The 18,777-nt window shown below is 39.2% G+C and overlaps 2 protein-coding genes across 2 annotated transcripts; both read right to left on the reverse strand.

The window, feature by feature from the left end:
- Window positions 1-1,430: 1,430 nt before the first annotated feature.
- On the reverse strand, window positions 1,431-5,243 carry rpl11 (ribosomal protein L11). Its single transcript, XM_026156601.1, has 5 exons — window positions 5,020-5,243; window positions 4,025-4,131; window positions 3,606-3,737; window positions 2,200-2,310; window positions 1,431-1,513 (listed from the first exon to the last, which is right to left on the reverse strand). Exons 1-5 carry the CDS (start codon window positions 5,216-5,218, stop codon window positions 1,484-1,486), a joined length of 579 nt encoding a protein of 192 aa, XP_026012386.1. The 5' UTR covers window positions 5,219-5,243; the 3' UTR covers window positions 1,431-1,483.
- A 1,965-nt stretch (window positions 5,244-7,208) lies between these two features.
- Window positions 7,209-16,838, reverse strand: LOC113014662 (cyclic GMP-AMP synthase). Its single transcript, XM_026156331.1, has 9 exons — window positions 16,690-16,838; window positions 14,123-14,245; window positions 13,812-14,029; window positions 13,258-13,486; window positions 12,132-12,262; window positions 11,025-11,169; window positions 9,589-9,688; window positions 9,058-9,180; window positions 7,209-7,938 (listed from the first exon to the last, which is right to left on the reverse strand). Exons 2-9 carry the CDS (start codon window positions 14,226-14,228, stop codon window positions 7,545-7,547), a joined length of 1,446 nt encoding a protein of 481 aa, XP_026012116.1. The 5' UTR covers window positions 14,229-14,245; window positions 16,690-16,838; the 3' UTR covers window positions 7,209-7,544.
- Between the last annotated feature and the right edge of the window lie 1,939 nt (window positions 16,839-18,777).

Raw genomic sequence — 18,777 nt, forward strand, 5'->3', positions numbered from 1 at the left:
ACTCCAGCAGCTGTGGAGCACTTTCACAGATAAATACTCTGCATCCTGCACTTTATCTGATTGGCTGAAGATGTGTTTGGGTGGTTTCTGTGGAGTTTCACTGAATAAAGACAATCTGATCAAAACAAGTCGACTCTGCCTCTCGTTTATTGTGGACACTCTCTTTTTTAGACATCACATTAGAAGTGGAGACACGAACGACTTACTGCTTTTCAGGGCAGAAAATCAGTGCAGGAAACATGACTGCACTGATTTCAATAAAACCTAAAAAATTCATTATCCTTGTCCCTCGTAAACATGAAACAATAGTTTTGAGTAAAATGCAACAAAAATATAAAATTAAAAATGTATTTGCTTTATATAGATGTATGCGCTTGGTATAAAAAAAATTAAATTTTATTTGACCAGATTCCTTTTTAATTTACATTTTACATCACCCTTGTGTAACAGAGTTACATGAAGAATTTACACAATCAAATAAGTCGGCATTTTGGGCATAAATATATATTTATCATGTGCAAAAACACAGGTTTATCACATGCAACATGGCACTGTGCAGGAGCCTGGAAATCGTACTGAGTATTTTGCAGGCATTTAAAGCCTTAAGGATAAATCACAATCCTACTGAAGTCAAGTGTCTTTGATCACGATCAGTTATGAAGCATAAACCTTCGTGGATCCACCCACTAATCCAGCAGGAGTTGTACCTGCTCCTCTGTGCTTGGAGAAACAGGAAGAGCGCTAGCTGAGCTCTGCAAAGTGAAGGGTTGTCCTTTGTTGCCATGGTTTCTGCTTCTCAACCACCTCAACACTTCCTGTTACACAGTGAGGATCGTTTTCTTTAGCATGTGATTTATCATAAAGACTCATTTTGCAGAACACGCATTATGTTTATTTCTTTATTAATGTGTCTATTGCATGACGTGAATTATTGCTGGTGTCACAGCAGGGGTACATTTAAACTGTAACTCCTCTAGTATTTTAAAGAAGTTGCCTTTAAGCAGTTTCATGTTCTTCTACTGCTGTGAGAATGTTAAGCAGAACTCATTTTATTGTTCAATTTTAATGTCTTGTAAATGAGACACTGAGTCTCAATGGGACTACCTGCATAAATAAAGCTTAAATAATAATAAAAACTATTAGCAAAATAATGAAACTGCAACTCGGAAATCAGAATACCTCGAATGTTGATAAACTGAAGGATGTTAGTACTTTTATTAGAATTTTATTCCAGTTTTAAACATGTTTGCATTTAAAGTGAGCACATTAAAGTACTACTGTACGCAAGTAAAATTAATGCTGCTGCATTTCAGAAATTAACACTTAAATTTTTCCCTCATAATCGGCACAACATTTCTGCATGTCAGTTTTTTTTCCCCTCCCACAATCAATTAAAAGATCTGAGAAATAAAAAAACACGAGACAAAAACTTATTTTTTCCCATTTTATTACTTTGTTACAAACAAGATCAAAAGGTGGTCCTTTACTTGCCGGGGAGGATGATGCCATCGTACTGAAAGAGAGGAGACGAGAATGAGAGGTTACACATGAAGGAATTTGAATTTTCAGAAGAACCGTTTCACTCAAAAAGGACGTGAATTTTTAAAAAGCTGCAAAACTTTTAAAAATAGTTTAATTACCCTTTTCAATAATTCAAAAATAATAATACAATCAGCCTCCTCTGATTCAAAGGTGCTACTTTTCAGCAAATTATCCACCAAATCTTATGATACATGTTCAGCATTTAACTTGAATTAGAAGTTCAACAAATATCAGGGTTTCCCCTTCAAAATAAAGGTTTAACATTTGGTCAACATTTGAGCTTTGAAAGGTTTATGACACTCAAACTGAGTCAAACATCCTGTTCCTCCTCTTTGTCGCTTTTAAAGGAGCGTTTTCTAAATTTCTTTCTTTCGAAACTGTTTAAAAACTTCAAAAATTAACGTCAGCTATTAAAAAAAAAAAATGTAAAGAAGCACCTGCTATGACCAAATCAACCCAACCTTCACTCATGCAGGTCACTAACAGCACATTCTCGTTCTTAACAGTGGTCTTATAAAAAGGTCAAGCCTCTACAGGAAATGAGCTGCACACCCAGTGGGAAACTCTTCCCCCTGGTGGTGAAAGTGTTGCCCTACAGAGGGTAATTCTTCCATAAAGGACACGTAATCTGGCAGCAATCAGGATCTGTGTACTCACTTTCTGCTGGAACCAGCGCATGGACTCCTCTTTGCGGATGCGGTGCTTGAAACCGATGCGGCCCCTTTTCCGCTTCTTGTCGGCGATGCTGAAGCCGGGTCTGCCCAGAACCTGAACGCAACAAACAGGGGAGAGCGCTTCAGAAAAGGCTCCGAGCAGCATGGATGCGCGTCTGTGAAGCCAAAGCTTTGACCTCAGTACAGCCCCCAAAACAGTTTTCAAAACTTGATTCGCTTATGAAATAAAAACAATCATTTAATACTTATGAATGTTACAAAAACATTAGCAAATATTGGCTGCACAGTGCACGACTTCAATAGGAGAAAGTAAACTCCATTAAAGCAGAGCTTAACTTTTTATGTACTGCTTCAGTTAAAGACGATCAGCTTTGTGTGTGATTTTTAAATCAGACGTCACATCCGAGTAAACAGCATGCAGCTGTGAGTGGGTTTATAATGACAGTCTATGCAGCTGCACCGCACTTCACATTCAGCTGTCACCACATTAAAATTAAACTAGGCTGTTTTGTTAAAAATTAACTTTCTCTTCGTGTCTTTGCTCACCTCCTCTGGTGGGAGGTCTAAAGCTCAATTTAAATTAGCGTGTTCTGTGTAGAGAGTACGATGAAGTCTACACCATTTCCAGCACTTATATTTGTGTGACTGTGCTGTTTGTTACACTGTGTATAAATTCATACTGAAGTCCTGTCGATTTCCTGATTTGGGATTTCAAAAGAATCACCTTCCTCAGTCAAGTTTCCTGGTATTTTTGGAAAATTGGATTTACATTAAAAGTACTAAGAAAAAAAAAAGGCTGAAAATCTGCGTATCGCAGCCCTGAAGACAAATTCTCATTTATTTTATTATACAGCAAAACCTGTTAAGCTGTATGCTATTTTTTCACGCTAATTTTTTTTTTTTAGGTTTCGGTTTTAAAAGGTAAAGAACTTTTGTTCCCCCTCACTGATTTAATTTAGTCAAGCTTAAAATATTTTTTTGTGGTTATAAAATGAGCAAAATAAATAAATAAATAAAAAATGGAAGGACAACATCAGAACAAAGTCTCTGTGCCTCACTGCAAAGGCCACACTACAATGATGGCATCAAATAAACTGACATGAATATAAAACACTGCTAAACATAAGCACTTGAGACAAACCTACTGCAGGAAGCTGCTCCGAGGATTAAATGAGTCAAATAAATCCCCGTTACATCGTATTTATTATGATTTGTTGTCTTAATGTCATCTAAAACCATAAAACCCTCAAAAACCTTGAATGACAGGTCCAAACAACATCAAGCACCCACACACGAACAATCAAAGCAAAAGGAGACAAGTAGCCGTTACTGACCCACCAAATAAGCGCTACAATTATCTACTCTTAAAGGCATTTGAGTCTTCCTCACCACATAGAAGTCCAGACCGTAGATGCCGATGCTGGGGTCGTACTTGATGCCCAGATCGATGTGCTCCTGGATGCCGAAGCCAAAGTTTCCGGTGTCGGAGAAGTTGTTCTTTCTCAACTCGTACTCACGCACCTGGAAGCAGCAGAGGAGAACAGATTTACAGCAACAGCACAAGAAAATTCCCCCAAAACACGACAACAAATCTGAATATTCATGTCAATTTGAATAACTCTACATTAATACAAATTTTTTTTGTGAAGAACGATGAATTTTTTATTGAAAAGTTTTCTATGATTTTAAATTTTAAACACTACAATATAAAACCTTAACATTTATCAGTCTGGGTAAGCGACACCAAGGGCTGAAAAGTGGAAAAAGATCACATGGATGCAGGTAAAACATGACATGGAGACACAGACCTTGAGTCCCTTCTCCAGAATCTCCTCTGCTTTGGCTCCACGGACGGTGCAGTGGACAGCAATCTTTTCATTTCTGCGAATACCAAAGGATCTCACAGTGTAGCGGGCTGCAGGAGGAGGAAACAAAAACAACCTTTAAGTCCCCATAACAGCACGAAGCGGAGTGAAATATTTCCAAAATGCAGTCCATTCCTCCTCAAGGAGGTACACATTTAAGATTAGACACATAGCAAGGGGCTACAGGAAGTAGTTTAAAAAGTTGAGCTACTACTGGCCCATCAAACACAAGGCGGGATGTGTGCCGCGGTTAATCATAACCTCTGTTCAGCTGCTTACATTTGACTTTAGGATTTGAAAAAGTCTGGTGATCATTTTTGTTTTTTAACAGTAAAATAGACTTTTCAAAGAAGTTTTCTTGACTTTAAGAAACAGGCTTAAACTCAACCGAGAACAGAAACATAACCCGGAGCCGTTACCACAGATTTGCTGGCTTGTTGCCCTCACTCATCAGCACCAGTTGCAGAAGTCAGTTAAGTGAATTATGCATATTTTATTACAGTACAACTAATAACTAAGACTAAACCACAGCTAGAAAGTGAAAACTTTGTTTTTCTATGCAGGAGGACCCGACTAGAACCTGCAACAGGAAACAATATCACTAATGTACCGGTGTGCCAAACGAGGACTACAGTCACCATCTCCTGTCAGGAGGTACGCAAGTCCAAGAGAGGCCATTGGCAAGTGAGTTTTCAAAGTAAAATACAAATAATGGCAACACAAGAGTCTTCAATACTCACAACTCAGGCCTCAGAGACCATTTCATCCCAATAGCTTAGATTCTGTTTGGTCTTACCCTCACCTGTCCATATGGCACTCTTGTGTTGTATATTTGTACTGTCCTTTATCATATACACAGGGACTTTACCTTTGAACCTGGTTGTACTGTGTAACTGTGACAAAGTTGTGTTTTTTGCTAAAGTGAGACAGACACCTACCCTTGGAGAAGACGGGGGTCTGCCCCGTGAGCTGCTCCAGCACCTTGGCAGCTCTGGTCAGTCTGTCTCCGCTCTCTCCCACGCAGATGTTCAAGCAGAGCTTGCGAATGCGGACCTCTCGCATGGGGTTCTCCTTCTTCTCACCCTGGTCCTGAAAGGGAAAAAAACATAGGATCAGCAACTCAAAAATATAAAACATGACAAAACCACCATCATCCAAAGTCCTCACACCATCTTAGCTGCTCCTGTTCCGCTAAAAAACCAGCCTTACTCGAGCTTCAGTTTATTCCTTCAGTCTCTTACGTCCTGTCAATGATCTGATCTACTTCAACCTGAGATCAACACATGCCGGCCGGAGAACATGTCCGTACATATCCCCGCTGCTAATGCTACTGTTAGCACTGACACAAGAATCATACACGTCCTGATTTTTGGCAACCCCGTTAAACTGCCTAAAAACACCTCGATTAAATAACGACACGCTCAAAAAGCGGCCTGAACGTCTCTGCAATCTGAACTTTAATAGCGGAAGCGCACGGGTTCACAGAGTCTGTTAGCGGCTAGCGGGTTAGCATTACTCGCTTTCCTACTTTTAATCACTTTTCTCCAACTTTTATGTACAAATACGACCCCAGTGTGATCTACCACAGTGAGGTCTATGGCTCTGTTGACGGATCAGCCATCAGGATGAGCCTGCTGCTCCGATGACTGCAGATTTTAACCGTAACTTCACATTTCATCGCCACAGTACGACGTGAGACGATACTCACCGCCATGTTGGATCACTAAAAGAGGGCGTTTCGTTTCCGGCGACGTATATTTATAGTCGTGGGTTCACCGAAACGCGGCTTGAGGAAACATCGATGGAGAGAGCCAAGGTTCCGTGTAACGTGAAATAATAATAACAGCTAAAAACATCAACAACAACAACAAAAATAAATAAAGTTAAAAATATATCATAAAGTTAAAATGACAATAGAGCTAAAATATTAGACGTCATAAAAGAAAGTTTTAAACTTTTTTCTTTTGAAGGTAAAATCAGCAGTTTTGACTGATAAATTAACACACAGTGCTTTTTTTGCCCTGTTTCCCACTATAATTTAAGCAACGCTTCAAAATTCAACATAACTGCGCTAATAGGCAGGAGGAGGCATTTATGCTGGCTGCCAGGTGCTTCAAGTCTATTGAAAGATGCTCATGTGTATTTCTTCTGTATCACTGTTAACTACTATGTCTTTTCAATCTATTTCCTTTAGGGGTTACCAAAGCAGATCATCAGCCTCCATCTCACCCTGCCTCTAACATCCTCTTCTGTCACACTAACCCTCTCGACCACCTTCCTCGCTGCATCCACGAACCTCCTCTTCCTCTTTCCTTCCTGCCTGGCAGCTCCATATTCAACATCTTCTGTCCAGTATATCCACTATCCTTCCTCTGCACATGTCCAGACCACCTCAGCCTCGCTTCTCTAACCGCTCAACCTGAGCTGTCTTGCTGATGCACATGTTGTCCATTCAGGTCATTCCCAGTGAAATATTAACATCTTCTACTCTGTGTCTTCCTGCTCGGCCTCCTGTCTTTTTTTAGAGCCACCCTTTCCAAACAAACACTAGCAGGTCTCACTACCATCCTGTAAATATCTGTTTACAGGATTAATTAATTAAATATATGTTGATTAAATATATTTTTGTCTTCAGAGTTTTTACCAGACAAAACAATTTCAAGACGAAGCAAGCCGTCCTCATTTCTTTTATAATTATTTGTGAAAGCAAGACAATTAAAAAATTACAATAATTATCATCCAATGTATTATCTTTTCTATATATTGCTATTTAATTAAGCAATAATTACACCTAATGGAAAAGCTGTTGGATGAGTTTCCCTTTTTGATCTATTAATATTTTTGTTTATGAAGCTGAGTCATATTACACTTAATTTTTTCAAAAACACAACATTTAAAATGGTGAATTGAGCCACACGCACACACAAAACTCAAACTAATGTTTTTGTATTTTATTATTATTATTATTTGCCTTTATTACACTTTAAATACCTCTCTATAAAATAGATTTATTAATTTTGTTTTTTTAGGTTGCAAGGAAGTCACATTAAATCCGATTTTCACAAAAACACAATAATTCAAAAAGATCTAAAATTCTACATAGATAGAAAAAGTGAGGGAACGGGAAACAACAACAACAACAACAACAACAACAACAACAATAATAATAATAAAGGTAAATAATGTGAACACAACCTAACCTTTAATGACATCAATGAACTATTTCATGGCTCGAAAGGCTGCCATGGAATAGCTCTACGACATGCACTATAGGTCCACCTGGAAGTTTAATGCTATTATTAAGTAAAGAAAATATCAGGATGTAAAATGTTTTTTTTATAACTACTTCATAACATCAAACAATGTACAATGACGTTAATTTGATTTCACCTGAAATGTCTGAAATCAGTTTTTGGTCACAGGGTTTCACTTAATCAGCATCATACTTCACATTTCTCATTACTTAACAGGATAACAGGCTATAGAAGGCATAACCCACCAGGACAGTAAATGCTACACCCAGTTTTTTCATCAGTGCTGCGTCCACAAAGTGAACCAGTACGAAGGACCTTTCCTCAAACGTCTCATTGCAGGTTTCATCTAAATCTTCCCTGGGCATCAGAGGTGGCACCAGAGCTGGAGGCTTCAGTAGGGGCAGGCCCTCCCTCCTCTGCTCCTTCAGGGCACTGACGAGGAAAGCCAGAGCTTTACGAGAGAAGGAGGACGGCGAGAAGAGGTTGCATTCGGGAGCAAAGAAGTGAGGGAGGTTGCCTCTGCTCGCATAGTCCTCCAGCGCCCGGACAAGATACAGGAAGCAGACAGGAAGGTCCTGAGGGTTCCATTTGGCATCGTCATACCTGAAAGACAGGATGCAGGGAGGAAAACATCAGAGAAATCACGTATGTAAGTTAAGAGTCATATCAATTTGTGGGCAGATTACAGGTCACTCATTCTTATCATTATAATTAGTAATAAGCATAAATATACTTTGTTATATTTACTTGTAATATTTTGCAGAGATTTAAATAGGAAATGTTTTGCTTGTTATTCAACTGAAAGGAAACGATTGTGCTAATCTTTACATATTTTTTATTCTTGGAGTCTAATAGGGTAGCTTTGGACCCTGAGCCACGATTAATTCTCCACATGCAACAATTTTGTCTTTTATTTTGTTTTTCACAACAAAACCAGGGACCAAGCTGAACTTTAGTTAAATAAAGATCAATGCACTAACATCAAATACTCTACTTTACTTATGTTCCCCAAAAACAAATAAATAAATAAAAATGTTATTATTGTATTCAACTTCTTTCCATTATGGGCATGTATGTCTGCAACCCATTGGCAGTGGCTTCGTGTGCCACTAGAGGGGCCACTGCACAGTTTGGGAACCACTGCATTAGACCTTCTTTTGATTGGCTGTCCCTTACTAACAGAAGGTTTAAACAGGAGGTGGGTGGAGCTTCTCACAGCTGGGAACATAATCTGTTGCAGATGCTGATTTTGTGCCTCAACAATGACTTGTGCAAGAAAATATGCATTAGCAAATTCATTTAGGAATTCACTTTGTAGTTCTTTAATTTATTTAGAGATTAGTAAAGTCATTTATGTTTGAACAATGCAATTTCAAACAAGGTTGAGATATCTATCTATCTATCTATCTATCTATCTATCTATCTATCTATATATATATATATATATATATATATATATATATATATATATATATATATATATATATATATATATATATATATATATATGTACACGTATATATATATATATGTATATATATAAACATATAAGAACAAAAAGGAAAACATAACAGCAAGTGAGTTGGAAGCCGCCAGTACATCACATTTCTTTTTTACATGAATTTATCACCCACACATACGTCAGGAGAAATCAGGACTTCAAGCCAACCATCGTTAGCTCTACCTTTAGCCTACCCCTGTAACGAGAGTTTTGAGGAATACCTGGTGGACAGGGTGTGCAGGAAGGTGGTCTTCCCATGGTACGAACAGAGGTCATTCAGCTCTTCAGGAAAACGTTGTTTTAGACCCTCAATCAGAGATTTGAGGAGCATTAAGCACCGCTTTCTGCAAAAAAAACAAAAAAAAAAAACATATGGCAGAAAGGCACAATCCAAAAGTTTAAAATCTGTGACATTTGTCATCCACTTCATTAGCCAATTAGACAGTCTAGGCTCACAGGCAGGCTGGAGCTGATCCCAGCTCTACATTACTCAATTATTTGTTTATTATCTTATCGAAAATGCTCTACAAGCATAATAAGTGTAGCTCTAAAACAGAACTGCACAGGATGGCACAAGATCTGTAATTGCACTTATGTCATTTTACACAGCGACATCATCAACTCTGAATACTGTGGTCAAACCAATTAAATCTATCAATTAAGATTCTGTCTAAATGACACTCGACACTTAAGTGCTTTACTCCGGCCTGTGATTCCAAGATGATCAGATCTTGTGTGAGAAGATGTCTCACCGGCAGCATTTGGTGTCACGACTCTCACAGCAGGTTTTCTTGTTACCATGAGACGTGATGATTTTCTTCTCAATGTGAGAGAAAGAGATCCTCCAGCTCTCTGATGAGGGAAGGCAAAACATAATATCACCACGTATTCGGACAGCATACAACAAAACCGAGCACTGTCTATTGTGCAATAAAGCTTCAGAGATTCAAACCTATCTATGACCTGTCATAGTTTGTCTTATTTTATATTTTGTCTTTGCTCTTAGTTGTTGTTATTATTTTGGACTTCGGTCATGGTGTCATACCTGTACACTGAAGATGGATCAAAATGTATTGATTGTTTTTCCCCAGTACTCAAACTTCGATATCTCTGAAACCATTCACACGATTTGGACTGTTTTAAATATTATTATATGTCTTGTCCATGAGAAGATGTAAATAAAACAGTCGTCTACCTGCAAAACTGGGATTTCTACACATATACAAACCTGCTGTCATAAATTGGACATCCAAATATTTTAGTGACTTCAAGAATCCGTCACTTTGTTAACATGAGCTCCACCCCTGAGAGTCACTGAAGCATAGCACCAGATATTTGCCCCAAAACACTGAAGGACCTAGCTCAAGAAGCTTCCAACATAATGGGAATCTTTAAAGCTGATGCTGGAAAAACACTGAGAAACACCCCGACCTTTATCCTAAACAAAACATTTGTATCATCTTACAGAAAAATAATACTTTTTTAAACTTTCTGGCTGTTGTTGAAGTGAATCTATCAGGCTTTTCCTTATTTTCTGTCATATAGCTACCGTTAGCTGAACTGTCCAGTTAAGTCAGGGGTGTCGAACTCCAGGCCTCGAGGGCCGGTGTCCTGCAGGTTCTAGATATCACCCTGGGTACACACACTCAAATCAAATGATTAGTTCATTACCAGGCCTCTGGAGAACTTGAAGACATGTTGAGGAGGTAATTTAGCTATTTAAATCAGCTGTGATGGATCAAGAATCCATCTAAAACCTGCAGGACACCGGCCCTCGAGGCCTGGAATTTGACACCTGTGGGTTAAGCAGTTAAGAAAATGAAAGGATGAATGGTGGATAATACTTTTTTCAGTCACTGTTTCACCTTATGTTAAAGACGGACAAGGTTTCATAATGATAAATCAGAGTATGTATCACTATATCACTATATCACCATGAGCCAAACGCTCAGGCTGTTATGCTGGAGGTTTCTTCCTGTTAAAAGGGAGTTTTTCTTTCCCACTGTCGTTGAAGATCTTGCTCATAGGGGGTCATGTGATTGTTCTGGTTTTCTCTGTTTTCTCTATATAACTGAAAATGAATTGAACTGAAATGAATGTGCTTTGCATTGCCAGTCTTTTTTAAAACAAACCACACAGAAACTCCTCTCTGAGTTTGGGGTCTGGAGAGGAGTCAGCTTCCTCTCACCTTTGGCGTCCTCGCTGAGGTTTCGTCCTTTCTGCCTCTTTGGTACAAAATAACACGGCAATCTTCGGATGTCTTGAAGAGCTTTCTTTCCCAGCCAGTTGGATATATCCAGGCCATTACGAACCGCAGCCGGCCAACTTTGAACCTACAAACAGACACGAGGAGGAACATTACCTCACAGCAGGTGCAAAACACAGTTAACTCTTTTGCCACGTGTCATGTAACTGTCCCGGTTCACTGTTTAATATTTATTTTTTGGTGGGTTTCAATGGCATCCTGATGTTGTTATTCCTCTGTCAAGCCTTTTTTGGGATGCCTGTTTTGTTTTGCCCTTTGGGAGATGTCATTGCTAGATTTCCAAGTGATTCTATCTCCTCAAAATTAGTTTTGTGACCTTTGTGTATAGTGGGAAAAAAATGTAGGTGCATACTGGGGGCTATGTTTATTATTGTAATCCATTTTGAGGTGTGTTATGTGCTGTTGCTGTCTGGTAAGGAGTAAATATTCCTGTAGTTTTTCCTTGTGGTAACTAAACTGATTTCTTTGAAGCTTATCTGCTCCCAGAATAAATATGTATGGCATTTCTTCCCTTGCAAGTGAATAAACACCTTAAACTCACTGCTCTGTGTCTCACTTTATAAGCAAACTTTGAAACTGACACTAGTCAAAAAAACAAGCCTCAAACTGTCAAACCAAAAAAAGTTACAAGTTGATGCACAAGATAGGTTTGACAAAAGACTTAAAAATTTTACGTTACTGAGAGGGAAACATTAGAAACACAAGACTGGGAGAGCCCAGTGTTTCCAGAGCCCTTAAAGTACAGACAATACATGCAGATGTGTGGTTTTATTTTGCCAATAGTTTCCGGCGTCACTTTAAAGGGGTATGAGTAATTTTGGGGGGAGGAGAAAGAAGCCAGTGATGATTTCTCTTATGTCCAAGTTAAACAAACTGAGCATTGTTACAAAAGTGCTGAAGGTGAATCATGCACCATTCAGACAAAACTACAGGTCCTCCAGGCTTCATACCTTTAATTGTGATTTTGAGCAGCACACATAAAGCGGTCAGTAATCTTATTTATGACCACAGAGCAGATTCAGTGATTACCTCGAGCGCAGGAACCACGTCCACGGAGATCAGCTCCTCGCTGTTCTTGTCAGTTTTGAAGAGAGACAAAGTGACAGCCGGAGAGTGCACGCGCTTCCTGTTCACCTCCCAGCGATAGCATTCATCGGGCACTGAAAACAGGCACAGGTTAAATGTTAAAAACTCTGTTTTTGTTTGTGTAAGGATCCCACTCTGAAGAGTGCACATTAAGAGGCCGGTACCACTGTGATTAAAATGCATCTGAACATGTTGGGCTTCACTTCTCAACACTTGTGGTTCAGTAACATCAGAGTTTACTGACTACTCGTTATAAAATTGTTATTCACTGCAGATATTTTGGGAATAAAGAATAAAAAAAATCTCAATTATTTCTAATCTCACTTTATTAATCTAGTGATGGAGACTCGGGGTTGGTGTTGATGAACCTTTTTGTTAACGAACATCAAAATCAAAACTGCAAAGCTAACAGAAACGATAGTGGATACTTACAAAATCAGCAAAAATAACAACTTTAGTCTCTTTTTGTTTATTTGGTTCAGTTTGACTGTAGAGAGTTTGATGGATATGCACATAAACTCTGGGATAGTTTTGTCTGTGCAGTGCTTGCACTGTTACATTCTTTTGCTGTTAATGATAAAACCACAGTTTTGCTGCTGTGCATCTAAACTGAACTAAAATGAAAATAATGGAAAACGTGACACTATAATAACTCTGATGGGGACTAAGATACAGCTGTGTTTAAAAAATATCAGGATAGTGTTAATTAAAAAATGTCTCTGTAATGCACAAATGAGTTAACAAGTTCTTTTTTCAGTCTAGGTATTGATTTTAAATGATCCTAACAAGCATCGAACAAGATCATTTCTTGTGCCTGTTTGACTGGCCTTTATTTAGCCTCATAATCGTGAAAACTGGGCTCTGCTTAGTAAAAGTTGATCCAAATTTAGCCCAATATGATTGTCTGTTTTACATCCCATGAAACCATGATCAGATCCCACCCAATTAAGACCTGTTGACAAGACAACTTTAGGAAATTCTCTAAACAGTTTTGAGCCATTAAAAGGTGGAAAAGCCAGAAGACCAGCAGGAGAAACAGAAGTATAAGATTAGAGGTGAGGCAGAAAACCTTTGTAGGTCTTGAGGAATTTGCGGACCAGGCGATGCATCTCATTCAGGACCTTGCTCGACGAGAGGGTGAGGTTGTTCTCCAGAAGAAAATCCTTAATGGGTTGTCGAGTGGGCCGGGTGAGATCGAGCCGGTAGAAGAGACCCCCGTCGAGCTTCATCGGGTTGAGGCGTAGGTTTGGGCTGCCTGGAAACGTCAGCATTATGTCAAACTCATCAGGCATGTGGATCTGGGAGCAGAGGATGAATTAAAAGTCAGATCAGATCACATCAATCAGGAGGAGCAGAGACTGGGAAGGGATGTGCAGGAAGGCTTTCATTATATATTAATCACTAAGGTGCTATGAGATGTTTTAGAAACTACTGAAGTGATACTCGTGCATCAAGAGTTATTTGATGACGTGATTTGATGTTTTTCAGGCAGTCAGAAGATCAGATGAACAGGTGAACTTAATAAGAACAAAGGCAGGACATACGAATACTTAAAACTGGATTAAAAAACATAAACATTAAAATAGTCACGTCTGAATTAAAATTCAGAAGCTGTGATCTCACCTTAACTTTCTCAAAGTAGCTGCCGGCGTTGAGGCACTCTGCTGACTTGAATAAAGGTTCATTGTTAAGGAATTTCAGCAGATTCTCACGAAAATCGTTGACCACCTCAGCAGCCCAGCGACGGTCTGTCAGCCGGATCTTCAGGTCTTCGGCATTATTTTTGATCCAGGTCTCCAGATCTGTGGGGATGGCGGACTCCTCAGCCACCTCCCCCTCCTCTGCAAAGTGACAAAGATAATATTTTTTTAGGCAAAGCAGAGAGGTGAGCGTTAAAGATTCACGTAAAGCCCCCAAAATTATGGCAGTGTCACCTGACTGCTGCTGCTGAATCTTCTCTTTTGGTCTGGCGACAGGCTTTACTCTGTCTCCCACCCGTGCCTCACGTGGGGATCGTTGTTGTTTGTCCTTTAACTCCATAACTCGTTTATTTCAGCCTTTAACACAGATAAAATAACCTGCTGTTTAATTAAATCTATGAAACGTAAATATGGGAGATGTAAAAAAAAAATATTAGAAACACACCACTGACTTTGCCCATTCTAAAATCTGCAAATTTTCTGCAACCTATCCAACCTTTAACCTTTAACCACTGCTCTGTTCATTTATTTCTTCGTGTTATCATTGATTCATTTTGATCTTCTGACAATTTTCTTTTTTTGGAGCTGACAGTAACACTTTAAACGCTTTACCTGCAGCAGCTGCTAACCGCTGCTACACTTGTTTTTCCCGAGACAAGTTCAGGACCAAATATCTGTCAGAACAGAAAAAGTAACACGAAGCTTTTTATTAACTCACTCATTTCAAATTGTAAATCTTAATTACACAATAGTAAATTACATGGTTGTGTTTTGTTTTTTTCTGCAGACCAACTGCACCATCTTAAATGCCCAGCAGGGGGCCACAGCCCACACTTTGGACATTGCTGATCTAATTGTAGAGGTTTATTAACACGTGGTAAACATTTATACATTCTATATAAATTACAACAGATATCATACAGTTAGATTTTATGTCTTTAATTATTGAAGTTTAGGACTGTGTGCTTCTAAAAAAAAAAGTGTTTGCTTAGTCTTTGCTGGCTTTGATGTATTCCATATGATATTACAGTATGGTAAGGTTGTGTTGTTTTTGCAGCCCTGACCAACATCCTACATACACTTCAGTCATCCGGCCACACCCTGCATTGCTGCTATCCTGCACATTCACAGCTCCCTTCCACGCTTTGGTTAAACAAACTGACAGGACAGTTGAGCCCTTTGGGCCCAGTTGGTATGAACATGTCAGACTCACTGGAGTCCAGAGTTTGTGTCAGCTGGACTTTCATTAACACCACCTGACTGTAAAAGCTGCACCAAAGTGCTGTACTGTTGGTTGAAATCAAGTTACCAATGCTCTGTTCTCATACACTTCATTCATACACACGTCATTCACTTTCTTATTACCCACTGCAAAAAAGCAGGAATTTCTCATTGAGACAGTGAAAAACTTAACAGATATCAGAAGACTTCCTCCAAACAAAGTACAGCAAAATTCAAACAGAAGCCAGCTGAAATGTAATGTCAGCAGCTCAGCTGTCAGCAGGGAGCAAAACATTTATAATGTACAGGGTGTAAAAAAACAAAGGCCGGTCAGTCATGGCCGGTTTGTTTTAAAGTTTATGAGTAAAATGAACTTCTAGACTTCTCTGGAGCAATAAATGGATGAGAAAATTGCAGAAGCAGGGAAATATTCAACTCCTGACTAAGATAAAGCCCATGGCCTTGCATAATAAAATAAACTAAGTAAAAGAAAGAAATATTAAACTATACAATTTAAGGTGTGTTTTGTTTTGTTTTGTTTTTAGTCAGGGTGACAATTCATTACCGAAAAGTTTCTCTTTTTTCACTATTCCACTATTTCATTACAGTTTTGCTTTGTTTTGTTTGCTGTGGGTCTGTGGCCATTTATTCAGATTAGTCAAATGAATGTGATTTTCTGTGAATGAACAGAAAATGTCATCTTTTCAGTTAGAGGACAATCTCAGTCCTTTTTGCTTTTTCTGTAATTTTACGGATTTACATCTCAGGCTGTTCATCAAATTTGATAAAGCATCGTTTGATTAAAGGATGTGTTATTTAATTTATCGTGTACCTTGATTTTCTTTACAGTAAAAAACTCAGGTGAGATTTTTTATAGGTTATTGAGCAATACTTTTAGTCGTCTGCCACGCTTTGGATCAAACTTGGCTGTATGTGTCTCATGAAATTAAATGAGCTCTATGATAATTTATACTAGTAGATGGTAAATACCCAACTTTCAAATAAACAAAATGTAGCAGTGGGCCGGTTAGCGTTGTTTGTGTTTATGAACATCACTGCTCCTCCCCATCAGGGCTGTACGAGGTCCCTTTAATATCCCTGCAGGCCAGCAGTGTTAAGAAGGAGTTTGTGTAGTTAATGTTTAAGAAAACCTGATTGCGTAAGTGGATCCAAAGATCCAAAGAAATATGGAGGTAAATTTGACTGAAAAGGGTTGCATATGCGTACAATGTGACCCACGAGCGTAAACTAAGCGTTACACGCGTACCAGTGATTTCTGTGTAATGTTTAAGGACTCCTACGCGCGTGCTCCAATCCACACAGAAATACGAAGCGATCCGACCACAGGTATAACACTTTTATAAACGTGTACGTCCAAACCTGAATAAATACTGATCATTTACGCACATTATATTAAGTTCGGCTTCACGGATCCCGGATCCGATCATTTTGGCTTTCAAAAACCACAGCTGAGGGGCGAAAGAGCCGCGGCTCTGTGACCTCTGCCGTAAAACACCGAAGCGAGTGATTTGTGATGTGAAAAGAAGCAAATGAAACAATCCGACAGCGGTTTGACTCACCTGAGCAGCGTCCTCTGCAAATGGAGATGAAGCCCTGACTGTTGTGTTTTACTTCCTACTCTAGGATTACTTTCTCTTTCAGTTATCATGAAGCAGAATCTAGGGATGAAGCCCTCTTCCTCCTCCTCCTACCTGGGATCCGGTTTTGAGCTTCATCACCCCTGATGGGAAAATGTTGCGCAATGAGCTGGGGTATGTGCTCACACACCTTTTACGTTCAAGTGTGCCCAACAATGAATTCCCACAAAGACACCACTACATCAGGAAGCATTTAGGCTCTATGAATCAAGTGTGAGGTTTAATGCTTTACTTGTGTTTTTGTGGCTTTTATCTCTTACCTGCTCGTATTAGGTCAGGATCACTTAAGTGGAAAGAATGTGTCATACATTCAACCAAACACTGTTCCAAGTAATCTTGCACAATCTGGAAATATCCTCTGATTTTTTTGGTTTCATTTTCAAGAAAATGCGAAGGCTGTGTCACCTTTGATTCTACTGCAGAAATAAATGAGGGCATAAATAATCCTTATTCTTGTTCTCTGCATACTCTGATGGAGATGAGAGAGCAGAGAACTTGTCCTGCTGGTGCTTAGAAAACAAACTGAAGCTTATCATGAACTTCAGAAGACACAGACAGGTCCACTCCCCTCTCATTATAAATGGAGAATGGGTGGAATCTGTCTCCACTCGAGGTTTCTGGGCACCCACATTTTTGTCATTCTCACCTGGACCCACAACACCAACGCCCTGGTAAAGAAAGAAAGCCCAAAAGCGGCTAAACTGTGTCCAGTTGGTCTCACAATGTGTTGCTAGCTGAAGGTCCAGCTGCTGTATTTCACAGGGAGAGAAAAGAAAGAGAGTTAACTTCACTCAGAGATGAAGATAAGAAAGACAGGACAGGAGAGGAGAGGAAGACGAGAGGTTAGGCGAGGTATAGCTGTGTTATTTAAAGTTACATGAAAATTCTTTACATTTAGTACAGGTTGAACAGGTTAGTTTGCTGTACTTCGAAAAGTAAAGATGAGGGTGCGACTGGTGCACAGTGGCTGTGGTTCATCAGTCAGAGTTAGGTTACACCCAGTGTAGCAGAGATTCATGTGAATTTTACCTGATGATGCTGAGATTGATTGACTGAATTCCAGCATAAACAGCGTACTGTCAGTGCAGAGGATGGAAATCAGCCAGGACAACTCATGACACATCTGCTGACATCTGTTCGAATTCAGTTGTGTACATCCACAAAGAGTATCAGGTCAGCTGATCACAGCCTGTACATTAAGAATATTTCTCAATAGAAATTGTGAGTTCTGATTCTTTTGCCAACACAGAGCCATCACAACTAATTTTAGGCTTCACCCACCTGCTGAGACTGTACACATTTTCCTGTTTAGAGGCAAAAACAAAGCAGGGAACAGAAAATAGAGACATAGTTTTTAGTTTCCTTCATCTTCTTCAGATTCAAGCTGAGTATAATTAGAATAAACGAAAGTTAGACTGAAGTCTGTGTTCCCATCTGCTGATATTATTTTATCATAATTATAACACAAGGTTCAGTTAGTTTGCACAAAAATAGAAACGTCCTACAAAGAGCTACTTTTATTTCTTACTTTGAGTACATTTCAGAGCCTGTACTTCTTTACCTTTACTTGAGATAAATCAGTACTATAAGTTTTACTGGAGTATTTTTATGAGTAGCATTTGTACTGCTACTTAAGTACAGAATGTCTGTATTTTTGCTGCCACTGAGAGTAATTAAAACCACCCAAGAAATCATTGAGAGGCCTAAGTCACCCCTGGATGCCATCGCCAAATCCTCCTGTGTCTGGAAAACCAGGGCCATCACAGGTGACCCCTTGCACCCCGCCCACCACCTGTTTGACCCGATGCCCTCTGCTCGGTGCTGTATGCCAAATATCCTTTTGGCAAGATATGAAATGGTAGCTAGAAAGCACTGAAGCATAGAGCAAAATGCTGGTATGAATGGGTGAATGAGGCATGTATGAAGTGTTTGAGTGCTCAGGTAGAGCAGAAAAGTGCATAAAAGAACCAGTGCTGCCACTGTCTGCAGTCAATAAACACAAAAGAGGCG

Source organism: Astatotilapia calliptera, chromosome 22, assembly GCF_900246225.1.
Source record: "Astatotilapia calliptera chromosome 22, fAstCal1.2, whole genome shotgun sequence".
In the NCBI taxonomy this organism is placed as follows: Eukaryota; Metazoa; Chordata; class Actinopteri; order Cichliformes; family Cichlidae; genus Astatotilapia; species Astatotilapia calliptera.